The sequence below is a fragment of the Cervus canadensis genome, chromosome 24 (genome assembly GCF_019320065.1).
Source record: "Cervus canadensis isolate Bull #8, Minnesota chromosome 24, ASM1932006v1, whole genome shotgun sequence".
Classification (NCBI taxonomy): Eukaryota; Metazoa; Chordata; class Mammalia; order Artiodactyla; family Cervidae; genus Cervus; species Cervus canadensis.
In genome coordinates, this window is record NC_057409.1 from 1,078,378 (window position 1) to 1,091,604 (window position 13,227).

Here is a 13,227-nt window from a genome sequence, read left to right on the forward strand (position 1 = left end):
AAGTGGGCCATTGCCGCCTCCATAGAAGAGTGAAGAACCGTTGGGTCAGACCCCTGGGGAAATCGCAGGCACCTTATCAAGGCGGTTTTACCACTGTTTCGTCTGTGGTCTTGGCAAGTTGGACGGTGCATTTGGGGTTGGGGGCCGTGCAACCCAAGGGCTTTAAGAGCTCTGCTCATGGCTGCTGACTACCAGGCTTTGGGGACCTGGGTGTTTAGAGAGTCCTCTTCCCTGGTGGCTCAGATGGTAAAGAATCTGCCTGAAATGCGAGAGGCCTGGGTTCAATCCTGGGGTCAGGAAGACCCCCTGGAGAAGGAAGTGGCTGCCCACTCCAGTATTCTTGCTTGGAGGAGCCCATGGACAGAGGAGTCTGGCAGGCTACAATCCATGGGGTCTACAGTCCATGGGGTCGCAAAGGGTGGGACACGACTGAGTGACTTTCACTCTCACTTCTAAGGAAAGCCTCAGTGGTTGATGGCCCGGGCATCTGGGACCTGGAGTTTAAATCCTGGTTGCCTGGTTTGGGAGGTGGGGACGATCTGAGCCTCGTTTTGTTTTCTTGGAGTGAGCTGAATCTGGGGAGCTGACTCTCAGGCAGGTGTTGCCAACCTGGAGATGCAGGTTGTGGCCCAGGGCCCTTGGAGCCAAGGCAGTTCTGGATTCAAATTCAAGCCTGGGACACCTTGTTTGTGCTCATTTGCCTGTGGGAGCGAGTGGACCGCGGGAGGGTTTCTGCTGGGCCTGCCCCTGGGTAACTGATTACGGCCAGAAGCAGGGGCCAGGCTCTCCTCCCTGACTGGGGACCTGAAATGAATCAGTGCTTCTGCACCTGGCCTGGCAGTCCTGTCCTGGGTGATCTCCCAGGGGTTATGTCCCTCCAGGGTGGGCCGGGCGAGAAGCCACCGGCAAACTCCATCTGGGCAGGGATACAGATGCGTCCAGGTGGGCACAGGGGACCGGGACACTGACGGGGAGGGGCTGCGGTCTTGGCTGAGCACGGGAGCGTGAATTCACCAGTGGAGAGAGGGGAGGGGTCTGTGTACACAAGGAAGCCGCTGAGCGGGCACGTGTGTGTGAGTGTGTGTGTGTGTGGGAGTGAGAGAGAAGCGGTGTGGGCGCCCAGCCAGCCAGGGCTCCCCTCCCAGGGGTCTGGCTCTTGGCTCTCTCAGGCCACCCTCACTCCCTGGTCTCTGCGTCAGGACACAGCAGCCCGGCCCGGCCCTGCCCACCTCTGCTGTGTGTCCCGGAGGCTGGTGACGGCGGCCAGAGGGGAGGGTGTGTCTGGCTGGCGCTGGCCCCGCGCAGAGGCCGGCTCTGTCGAGATGGCCCAGCGCAGGTTGCCGGGTTCTGGGCAGGAGCCCCGCCTCCGCTTTACCCACCGCCCGCCCTCCACCTGCTCCTGGAGTCGGCCCAGCCCCCGCGAACACCAGCTCCTGGAGCTTCCAGCCCTCCCTGAGTCCTTCGCCAGCTGGGTGGCTCTGGGCTGTCTGTGAAGCTCTCCGGGCCCCAGTGTCTGCCTCTGGGAGGTGGAAACGGCATCCGCCCCAAAGCGTCCTGAGGAATAAGAGGCTGGTGGGGGAAGCACTCTATACCCACACCGGGCTTGCTGCTCTCCCGCTCCTGACCAGCCCGGATGTTCCCAGAGCTGTGGGCCGGGGGCAGAGTCACCGCGCCTCTGACTCCTGGCTGGGCCTGTTCCGCCAGCAGCTGTGGTGGTACCAGTGGTTAGAGACCCGCCGACCAGTGTGGGAGACGTAAGAGACACAGGGTCCATCCCTGGGTCAGAGAGACCCCCTGCAGGAGGGCGTGGCAACCCACTCCAGTATTCTTGCCTGGAGGATCCCACGGACAGGGGCCTGGCAGGCTACAGTCCACAGGTAACAAGGAGTCAGACACGACTAAGGGGCCTTGGCAGGCATGTGAGTGAGGATCACTGTGAGATCCCTCACTGGGGCAGACATTCACGGCCCGCGGAGTGTGGACGTCACTGGGAGTGCTGAGACTTCCAGTCCAGCCCCTCCACTTTGCAGACGCAGACTGAGGGCGGGCCTGCCCCCAGGCCTGGGAGACTCCTCCTCCAGAGTCTTTGCGGCTCCCAGCTTCGCTCCCTCCCTTCCTGGTCTCCGCTCACTTACGTTCCTGCTCCTTCTCCGGATGGTGAATTTCCACTCTGGTCTCCTCTGGGAGAAGAGCCATTCCAGATTGCTTTCCTTCTCCTTGTTATCCAAGAGAAAGGGGAAAACAAATCTTGATTTTCTTTCTTTTTTTTAAAAAAATTTACCCCAACCTAGTCACTAAGCAAACGTTGCTTAGAGAAAAACAAAACTCCCCAGTGGAGGACGTTTCACCTCTTTACACTCATTTCCTTCACGGCTCCTGCCCGGAGGCTTGGAAATGGCCTTGGGCTCTGTCTGGCTGCCTACCTGCCCTGCGGAGACGCAGGGGCTGCCTGACCCGGGAGCCGAGCCCGTTAGAGTCACTGCCCACATCAGGGCCAAGCTGCTGCCTCCACGCTGGGGAGGGCGGGAGGCAGGACCGCCCCAGCCTTCCGCATCCCAGGCGGGAGCTGGGTGTGTGAAGTGGGGCCTGGAGCCCGGGGTTCGAGGGCCCAGGAGCTTGGTTCTGAGCTGCATGGACCTGGCTTCAAGTCTCACCTGTTACTCACCAGCTGTGTGTCACCGGGAAGGTTGTTTTCTCAAAGTTCTTTCTTAACCAGTAAAACGGGGGTGATAAATCAGTACCACGGGGATAATTCTGTGAGGTGTACTTAAATCAACGTTTATTCGGTGCTGTATCCTCCTGGCATGTGTTGGCTGCTCTGGATGGATTTGCTTTTGTTCTTCTGGGGCCTGGTCTGGATGTTGCGTTAGGGGAACTTGCTGGGGTCTGCCCCCCAGGAGTCAGCAGCCCTGGGTCGGATCCATCTCCCTGACCCTGGTACAGAGGATCACAGCCGGGCCGGCTGGGCCTGTGTCACGAGGACGCCCGAGGCTGCTGGGGGGTCCGGGTGACCTGGTCAGGGCCGCTGGGCCCATCTTTGGCCTTGAGGCCTGAGGACTTCCGGGTCCCTTCACCTGGAGAGGGGGCGTTGCCTGCTGGAGGCGGCCAGGCTGATGGGGAAGCAGAGTTGAGGGCATTGATGCCAGTGTGCTGTGCCAAGGCCCCTGGGGCGATTTCAGGGTCGTCCCCCCCGCCTCAGTCCAGGGGTGAGGATGGCTGGGACTGCGTACGTCCTTCACAGTGCCCAGTGGGCTGCGGCTGCCTTCTCTCGCCGCAGCGGGCCACGCTGTCTGATGATAGCAACCGCAGCAGCAGCTGATGATGATAGTAATGGTGGTGACCGCGTTCACTGTGTACCAGGCACCAAGCTAAACGCCCAGTCCCATTTGCGTCTCCCCTCTCCAGGAAGTGGCCAGTTACCCATTCACAGGTGGGGAGATCTAGGCTCAGGGAAGCTGGGCTCTGCCCCCCAGGAGTCAGACAGACCTGGGGTTGCAGATCGACTGTGCCTGTTCATTCACCAGGGCTTCTCTGAGCAGAGGCCAGCTGTTTGACCCTCACGCTACCCCCAAGGGTGCCCTGATGACTCCGGGTCCAGGCTTAGGACCCCAGACCTTGGTTCACGCTGGGGGAGGTGGCCGGCCCACACGGCCAAGCCCCTCTGTGTGGGTTTACTGGGGGGTAGGAACTCTGCCTCTTGTGAGAGCTGACTTGACCTCTCTAAGCTCTTGGGAGAGCAGTTTTAAGCTGTCACTGCAATGACGCATAGACCCCATCTGGGGAGCCAGGCAGAGTGGCCTCGACTCTGCCGGTGTGCTTCTGTGTGGGGCCCCTTCCCTTAAGACAGAAGCAGAGTCAGGCAGCCCCCTCCCCTCTGGCCCACGCGGGGTCTTGTGATGCTTGAGGGTGGGGGGATCTCTCTCCGCCTGTAGGGCGGCTTCGAGGGGACAGGCGTTCTTCATGGTGGGGGGTGGGGGTATTTTGTCTGCTGCTTGGTCCTCACGGCTCAGCGCGGAGCCAGTCCAGGGCCGGTGCTGAAGGCATCCCTGCTGAATGAACAAGGGTTCTGATGGGCAGAGGGGCAGGTCTGCGGGGCGATTCTCAGTGTCTGTGAAAAGGAGGCAGAATCTCTGAACCAGGCTCTGGCTCACGGCTGGCGGGGGTGAGGACGGGCCAGCGGGAAGGGAGGCGTCCAGGGCGGAGGGGCTGGCCCGGCCGGTGCCGTGGGGTCAGCTGCCTCCCCGAGCGCTCTGAGCTGCGTGTCTCCTGTGGGCGATCTCATCTCCCGGTGACGCGGCCCCAGGCGGCGGGGTCACTCGCTGTGCCCGCTTTGCAGACTGGGAACCGAGGCTTAGAGCATTGAAGCAGTTTGCCCGAGCTGTCGCGGAGCTGGTCAGTAGCGGGGCTGGAGCCTGTCTGACTGCAGAGCCACCCGTCAGTGGGAGCTCGCGGAGCCTGCCTTTCTCGTGCACTTTGAACCCTGCACACTCACGGCTGCCGTGAGCGCCCAGCACAGGGCTCTGGCTCCCTGTTTTCCTGGACGCAGGCCGCTTCCCACCGCCATCCCCATGGCCCCCCGCGGCCTTGGCATTTCCTGTTGGCTCCCAGGCTGTCTGCAGGGGCTCTCAGTGGCTCCCGGGAGGTCCCTGTCCTGCCCCTTCCTGGCTTATCCAGACAAGATGGACTGTGTTACCTACGGGCTGGCACCACCTGGGTGGGCCCAGTGGGATCGCGAGGATTTCCATGTGGGGGGCGGGACAGGGTCAGAGAGGGATCGAAAGATTCACGTTGGCTTTGAAGACGAGGGACCACGGGGCAGGGCTGCTTCAGAGGCCCGAAGGGGCAGGTTCCCCCCAAGAGCCCCCAGAAGCCGGCCCCGCCAGCACCTTGCTTCTGCCCCAGTGAAACGCTCTGTGGGCGCCTGACCTTTGCAGCTGCAAGTTGATACATCGGTATTGTGTGAAGTCACTCAGTTTGTGGTCGTTGGTCACAGCCGCAGGAGGAGACCAACGCAGCAGGCTTGGGAAGAGGGGCTTATTGTGGGTCCCCTTGTGCAGCCCCAGAGAGGCACCCTCACGGCTCCCAGGAGCTCGAGCGGCCAGTGGTGGCGCTGGGTTCACAGCCGGCGGGCGGGGGGCGGGCAGGGGCTCTCTTTGCTCTTCCTCTGAAGCCCCCTGCCCACCCAGGTCAGCCCTTCAGCTCCGTCCTCCCCCCTCCAGCCTGCATCTCTGTACTGAGTGCCTGCCCATGCCAGGCACTGTGGCGACCGAGGTGGATCGTGCCTGCCCCCCGGGGGCTGATGGGCGGTGTCTGGGTGCCTTTATCAGCTCTGGAGCCAGGTAATAATGGCCTGCACGTCTTCTGCACATATTACTCACCAGGCCCTGTTCTAAGAGACTCGCCTGCCTCCATTAATCTTAAAGGCACTCTGGCGGGGGCTCTGTCACCCCCGTTTTATAGGCGCAGAGAACACACGTCGTCAGCCTGAGGTCACAGAGCGGGGAGGAGGCAGAGCCTGGGTGCTTCCAGCGCCGAGCTCTGCGCTCTCTGGTTTCGATCCCGCCCACCCTCCACATCCCAGACCCGGGCAGTCGTGGTCTGATCTGCCTAACCTTCCACGTGGTCTCTGAAGTGGAGGCTGGATGAGACGTGAGGACCAGACGCTGTCAGCGAGCTGCTCGCCTCACTCAGCGTCTCCGAAGTGTGCGGGTCTGTCCCGGGCGGCTCCAGGCCCCCGAGGGGCCCTGCACCAGCCAACCCATTGCTCAGTGTTCCCTGGGATGTTTCCCTTCTCCCTTTCTTTCTCTTAATTTCTCTTTTGGTAATAGTCATGCATATTTATTATAGAAAAGTTGGAAAGTGCAGAAAGTGATATGCTAAGAGCAACCTCTAATTCTACCGCTGGAACACGCCCTGCTCAGCATCTTCGCTTTGTATGTGAAGTGCACACACACATTTTATGGAAGCTTGGTTTTATTGCACGTGCTGGTTCCCCGCTCACCTTTTGACCTAATTACAGAGGGTGAGCGTTTTCCCACGGGAAACTGTATTCAGCACCCTACAAGGCTCTTGGCTTGCTAGGGGAGCTGTGTCTCTCCGGGGTGTGACCTCAGAGCCGACGTCAGGAAGTGGGTGCATGCGCCCCGGAGCAGAAGGCCAGGGTCTGTGCAGTGGGACCAGGGTCGAGTGTTGAGGAGGTTCCCCGGGGGTCTGGTGCTCACCCCCAGTGAGGGCTGTTTTATAGACACCACGTCGGGGGCCCCTCCTCCGACTTCCTGGGGCTTCCTCCCGCTCTGGTCATTCCATGAGGGGATTTGTGACCGTGTGGGGGGTGGCATGGGACAGGTGGGCCCAGGACCCTTCCGTACATGAGGGGTGGCCGGGCTGCAGCGTGAAGAGGTGAGCGTGTGCAGGGACCCCGTGACTGGAGGGGTGCAGGGGAGGAGGGGGAAGGGAAGTGGTGTCCTGGGTGTGTGGGAGGACTTATCCTTGCCAGACCCTCTGCCGAATTTTACAGGCCTTCTTCATCTACTCCTTGGGACCCTGAGAGGGAGGTATTGCTGCCCCATTTCACAGATGTGGAAACCGAGACACAGAGAGGCGCTCAGTGCTGGACGCGTGTTATCTCACTCAGTCCTCACGGCAGGAAGCAGAGCACTTATTCACCCTGTCACGCGGCCGCTCCGGGATGTTAAGCCACTGTCCTGGTCTGCAGCCACGGGGCAGAGCTGCGGGCTCATCCCAGGGCTGTTGGCTCCGGAACATGTGTCTCTTGCCCCTTAAGTCTGTAATTCCGCAGTTCTCAACCCTGTCGGCACAGTGGAGCAGCAGGGAGCTTTAAATATACTGCTCCCTGGGCCCCTCTGGACCAATGGGACAGAATCGCAGGGCGGGCCCTGAGTCTGCATCTCAGAGGAGCTTCCCAGGGGACTGCAGTGAGCAGCTCTGTGAGCCTTCTACCCAGGTGATTTCCAGGGGCCTCCTGGCTTTAATGTGCCACATGAACTAGAAAATGGCCAGGGCTGGAATCTGGCAGCAGGCTTCCCCCGGGCCTGCTGGTTTCTGCCTTTCTTCTGTCTCTTGGATTTCGGGACGGTGGAAGTGGTGCTGCTGGGGGGTGTTTCTCCAGGGGTGATGCCAGGAGTCGGGCCACGTCGGGCAGGCCCTGCCGCCCCAGCCCTCCCCGCCGTCTGCTGCAGACTGGGTTTGCTCCAGGCCTTATAAGGCTCATGTTATTCTGGTCCTTTCAGTCCCCAAAGGTGGAATTCTTCCCTCTTCTTATGTTTCATAGCTTGTCCTGAAAAGGGATTCCCTGAGAGCTCAGTTGGTAAAGAATCCGCCTGCCATGCAGGAGACCCCGGTTCGATTCCTGGGTCGGGAAGATCCCTGGAGAAGGGATAGGCTACCCACTCCACATATGCTTGGGCTTCCCTTGTGACTCAGCTGGTAAAGAATCTGCCTGCAATGCAGGAGACCTGGGTTCGATCCCTGGGTTGGGAAGATCCCCTGGAGAAGGGAACAGCTGCCCCCTCCAGTATTCTGGCTGGAGAGAATAAGGCATCTGGAATACTCTGTGTGTGGGGGGCTAGGTGCGTGTGTGTGCCCAGCCAGCCAGGATCCTCAGATCATGCTGGTCTCAGGGGTCTTCTCCCTGACAACTCACCCTGTGTAGCCTCTGGGAAGGGACCCCGGGAATCCGCTGAGCAACGGGGCCCAGCAGCAGCGGGGCTGGGGGCACTGCCATTCTTGGAGTGGGGCTTCCTGTCTTTGAAATAGGCTGGGAGGGACTTCCCTGGTGGTCCAGTGGGTAAGACTCCACGCTCCGAATGCAGGGGCCTGGGTTCCCTCCCTGGGCAGGGAGCTAGAGCCCCATGCCACAGCTAAAGATCTCGAATGCCCTGTGCCTCAACTAAAACCCGGTGCAGCCAGATAGATTGTAAAAATAATAAATAAATCAACAAAATAGGCTGGGGGGACGGGGGCATCCGTCATCACCGAGTGTCCCCCAAGTGAAGGGGCTGACGGAATGGGGCGACCAGGACAAAGGTCCCTGTGGTCACAGGACACTCACCCACCTCGTCCCGGGCTTGTCCCTGGAGTCAGAGGTGGCGGGCTGAGAAGGTGCCTTGAGCTCCGCGGTGGCCTCCTTAGTCTGAACGCCGCCATGGGGGCCTGGGAGACCGCTCCTATCCTTCCGCCGCCTCTTTGCCGCCCGGCCCCTCCTCCTCGGCTCCTCCCCGTGGCCTGCAGTGACAGTGCCCTCACCTTGTAAGAAGGTGTCGTCTTAGTGGCTGGCCTTTCTGCACCTGCAAGCTGAGAGGCATTAGACGTGCAGGAGGCTCAGATAAGGGCGAGATAATTGGCCTCTTATTGCTTTTTTATGGCTCTTTCATTATCTGAAACCTTCGGGGAGGCCCCAGGAGGAGTGTTTGCCCGCAGGGAGAATTAGGTTTTCCTGCCAGGCAGCAGCTGGGAGGGGCTGGCCCTGGGTGGGCGCGGGGTGGGTAGGGTATGGCCGTGGCAGGCAGCCAGAAGGGCCAGGGTGGGCGGAGGCCCCCTCATTTCCTGCCGCGCCCACTGCTTCCCTTGCCGGGGGGTCCCTTCCCTCCCCCTGCCTGGGGTCGAGGAGGACGAGACTTTGCAGGTAAATGGCAGATCTGGCGCCTGCTGGTCAGATGATCTGGGGCAAGGTAATTGCCTATTCTGAACCTCACTTTTCTCATCTGTACGATGGTCATAAAAGGACACGCACTTGTTCTCAAGCATTCTGCAGAGCCCTGGGTGCAGAGGAGATACCCCAATGTGCAGGGAAGGGGTGGGTGGTCTCTAGCCAGGCCTGGGAAGGCCTGCCCACCCACGGGCACCAGCCTCTTCCCTCCTTTAGGGGCTCCTGGTCTCTCTGCTTCCCTCGGCTGTGGGGACAGTCAGGGTGGGCGTGAGGGTGACTGTCGGACCCCCACTTCCCCACCCAGGAAGCCAGGACCAGTGCCCTGACAGCTGCTCAGCAGAAGCCCAGCCCAGCCCAGCATCTCTAGTTGGGCCAGTGGCTTAGACCTACGCTGTCCTGTTCACATGTAGCTATTTAAATTACTTAAAATGAAATAAAATGAAAAAGTAAGTTCACTATGTTTTGATAATGTGAAAAACAGGGGCTCATATTTTCAACCCCACTGTGGCTTTTAGTATGTCATAAAATATTTCCAGATCCATTCTAAAGTTGTCTGACTTCACGCCCAAATACCCACATCCGTTCTCGATGTCACCTTTCGAAATTACCCAGGGCCTTCTCCCATGTCCTCTAGTGGAGACACCTTGCTGCTGGGTGTTCCGATTTCTCCAGGACAGAGCCTTGAACTTGTGTCTCTGACGCTGTCTATGCTGAGCACTCTTTCTCTCCTTTTGAAAACACGGATGGGAGAGGAGTCAAGCGAGGTTCCGTGGCCTTGTGGCACAGTGAACCTGCTGTCGGTGAAGGTCTGAGTGCAGATTCCCTCCTTCCACGTGGTCTGGTTGGAAGAACGCAGACTCTGCAGGCGGACAGTCCAGGCTGCAGGCCCCAGCTCCCTCGGACGAGCCGAGTGATTTTGGGTAGAGTCATCAAGACTTTGAGAGGCTCAGTTTTCCCATCTTAGAGTGAGGACCGCGCTGCCTGCCTCACGTGCATTCCTGTGAAACGAAAGGTGCGAATATGGGTGAAGCCCCGCAAGCGGCACCCAGCGTCAGCTTCCAAGAGCCGCGCGTCGTCCTGGTCGCCAGCTCAGAGCAAACTTCTTAACAGTTCTTACTTTGTGTTGGGGTACAGCCAGTTAACAGTGTGACAGTTTCAGGAGAACAGGGAAGGGACTCAGTCATACACGTATCCATCCTCCCCCGAACTCCCCTCCCATCCAGGCTGCCACAGAACATGAGCAGAGCTCCTCGTGCTATAGAGTAGGACCTTGTTGGCTATCCACATTAAATGCAGCAGCGCGTACAGGTCCCTCCCAAACTCCCTAAGTATCCCTTCCCCTCATCCTTCCCGCTGGCAAACATAAGTTCGTTCTCTAAGTCTGTGAGTCTATTTCTGTCAAAACAAACTTTCAGACCATGCTGACTTCAGCTGGAATGGTTTGGCTCCATCTGAGCTTATCCGAGTGGCTGGACGTGGTGCTTTGAGGCGTCTCCTGGTTAAGAAGGTGGTGACCTAGGACTGTTGTTAGCCACCAGGGCTCAGCTGGCTCCCTCCAGACCAGCTCTGTCCCATCTTGACCTTGACTTCCTGCTGACAGAAAGCGTTACCCCAGGACTGAAACATGCCCCTCACCCCCGGGGTGACTCTGCTCACTTCTGGCAGCAAAACTGGAGTTGAGATGCTTCTCCAGTAGTGCGGAGCTTAGGCCTGCGCCATCCCGTTTGGGGGCTGCTAGCCACATGTGGCTACTTAAAGTTACCTAAAGAGAAATAAAATGAACAATTAAGTTCCTTAGCCACACGAGTTCCACCAGCCGCCTTCCACGTGCTCCGTAGCCACGAGTGGCTCCCTGGACAGCAGAGATATGGTATGTTCCCAGCGTCACAGCCGCCTATGCTGTTACTTGAGATGCAGTCCTGAGGGCCCAGCTTCGGGACCCAGCAGGCTGGCTTCACCATCCGGCTCTGCCACTCACGGGCCCTGTGATCCTGGGAGGGTTCCTCTGCCGTCCCCTGCAGAGCAGGAAGGATGTTAGGATCTGCCCGAGAGTCACTGGGGAGGCGAGGCCATGGGCCAGCTCGCAGGTAGGGGTCCTCCCCTCTCCCTCCTCCTCCCCTCCTCTCCCCTCTCCTCCCCCCTCCTCCCTCCTCCTCCTCCCCTCCCCTCCCCTTCCTCCCCCCTCCCCTCCCCTTCCTTCCCCCTCCCCTCCCCTTCCCCCTCCCCCCTTCCCCCTACCTTCTGGGTGGCAGATGTGGCTTTTTTTGGGGGGGGGGCATGGGCTTTATTTTATTATTAAAAAATATTTTATTTACTTTTGGCTGTGTCGGGTCCTAACTGTGGCCCACAGGCTGTTTTTTGCGGCACAGGCCTCTCTCTAGTTGGGGAGTGCAGGCTCAGTGGTGGTGGGCTTAGTAGCTCCTGGGCATGACGGATCTTAGTTCTCCAACCAGGGGTCGAACCTGTGTCCTCTGTACTGGAAGGTGGATGCTTAATCCACTGAACCACCAGGGAAGTCTCCTGAGCTTGGGCTTTAAAAAAAACCCAAACAAACCCTTTCCACCTTGGGATCGTTTTAGATTTAGAGATGTTGTGAAGGCAGGAGACAGAGCTGCTTGTACCCCCACACCGTTTCCCCACCGCTGGCAGCCGGCACGACCACAGGGAATTTGTCAAAACCAAGAAATCAGCGTCAGTATGTCACCACTCCCCGAACTTCTCACTTTATCTGAATTTCACCCATTTTTCTGCCTACGCTCCTTTTCTGTCCCGCAACCCCACGCGGGACTCACGTGGCCTGCAGGCTCCCGCGACCCCACGCGGGACTCACGTGGCCTGCAGGCTCCCGCGACCCCACGCGGGACTCACGTGGCCTGCAGGCGTCATTCACCCTGCTCTGCTCTGCCTACGCTCCTTTTCTGTCCCAGGACCCCACGCGGGACTCACGGGACCTTCAGTCACCATTTACCCTGCTCTGCGAGTTTCTGTTTCTTCACGATCTTGAGAGTGTTGAGGTGTAATGGGCAGGTGTTTATAGAAAGGTCCCCCAGTCTGGGCTTGTTTGGTGTTTTTTCACAATTCGCCTGGGGCCATGGGCTTGGGGTCAGAGCCCCTCAGGGGTGAGTACCCTGTCGAGTCATATCTGGGGACACGAGACCTGTGTGGTGTCACTGGGGATGCTCACTTGACTACTTGGTTATGGTGGTGTCTGCTTTTTCCCCACTGTGTTCCCTTTGCTTCTCAGCTCCCAGAAGCGCATCTCTGGTCCAGCCCATCCTCAAGTGTCTGTGGGGATGAAGCCCTGCTTTCTGTGTGCAGTCTTTTGAAACTTTGCAGGTCCTTGTCATTCAGATGCAGCCCTCCCCACCAACTACAGCCTCTGTTTTGTATGTAGTGACTGGGACACAGAGATTCCCCCCGGATCTGCCCTGGACGAGGAGAGTCTGGGTGCCCTGGCCAGGAATGCATGTCAGTCAATCCTTGTCAGTTATCATGATGAATACATTTGACCTTTATGCTCTTGTAAAGCAGCAGGCCGGCTTTGCAATGCCTTCTAAAGGTGAGGACGCCAGGAGGGGAAGGGGCTCCTCCGTGCCGACCCAGCCGTGGCCTCCCCAGCCCTTCTGACTCCCGGCCTTGGGGGTGAGTGGCCCCGTCACCTGGTGAGGAGCTGCCTGAGGCTTCGAGGAGCCAACTGTCCCACCCTCCTGGCTCACGGCTCCGTTTCTTGGCCCGCAGGAGGCCGGCTGCCGTGAGCAATGGGGACGCCGTGGACGCAGCTTTCTCCGAGGTCCAGCGCTCCAGCTGGAGGCGGAAGAGTTCCCGTCGCAGTAAGTCCCCCTCCCCACCCTGCCCCCCAGGTCTCAGCCCCAGGAGGGTGATGCCAGGAGAGCCCCCCTTCTCTAGGCTGAGGGAGCTGATGTGTGCTCACGCTCCCTGAGGGGCTGCCTTGCTACGTGGGCTTGGTGCATCCAGCTGTTCATCTGTCCCCCACACCCCCCAAAGCTCCTACAGGTCGATCTGGGCAGTGGGTGTTTCCCGGTGCCCAAGACGAGGGGGTCCCTCTGGCAGCAGTACCAGACACATGAGTGGGCGCTTACTGTGCAGAGGGCGGGTGCCAGGAGGAGGGTGGGAGCTGAGAGAGCCCACGAGGCCCGAGGCAGAGCACAGGAGCAGGCGTCAGGGCCAGAGTGTCCAGGTTGAGGGCGAGGGGATGCCTGTCACCGGGGAAGCAGTGAGTCTTGGTGTGGTGGAGGGGAGGGTCTAGGGGTGAGCAGGGCCCGGTGAGGCTGCCATCTCCCCAGGTCCTCCCAGGGTGCGTGGGGGAGGCCTTGGAGGCCCTGCTTTCCCGAAGGTGCCAGGGAGCCAGCTGTGTGGCCACGTCTGCATTTCGGTCGCATCACTGATGCTCTGGGAGAAGGTAGTGGGGCTGGGTGCTGTCCGGGGGAGGCAGGCGACGGCTGGAGCTAGGGACCTGGAGAGAGGTGGGCAGGTCTGAGGGCCACTGGAGAGGCAGAATCTGTGCTGGTGGGAGGGGGCGGTAAGGGTCCTACAGGGCT

General features: G+C 59.7%; 1 protein-coding gene across 11 annotated transcripts in view; it reads left to right on the top strand.

Annotated features, from left to right (window-relative positions):
* The window catches only part of ARHGEF10L (Rho guanine nucleotide exchange factor 10 like), a 154,132-nt gene that overhangs the window by 53,161 nt on the left and 87,744 nt on the right, over positions 1 to 13,227 (top strand). For 7 of the 11 annotated variants that reach the window (XM_043444602.1, XM_043444601.1, XM_043444606.1 and 4 more), the window contains exons 5-6: positions 12,197 to 12,310; positions 12,407 to 12,498. In XM_043444602.1, the coding sequence (XP_043300537.1) occupies positions 12,197 to 12,310; positions 12,407 to 12,498 (206 nt within the window). The remainder of the gene's footprint in view (positions 1 to 12,196; positions 12,311 to 12,406; positions 12,499 to 13,227) is intronic. The other 4 variants (XM_043444607.1, XM_043444610.1, XM_043444611.1 and 1 more) reach the window with 2 other exon arrangements.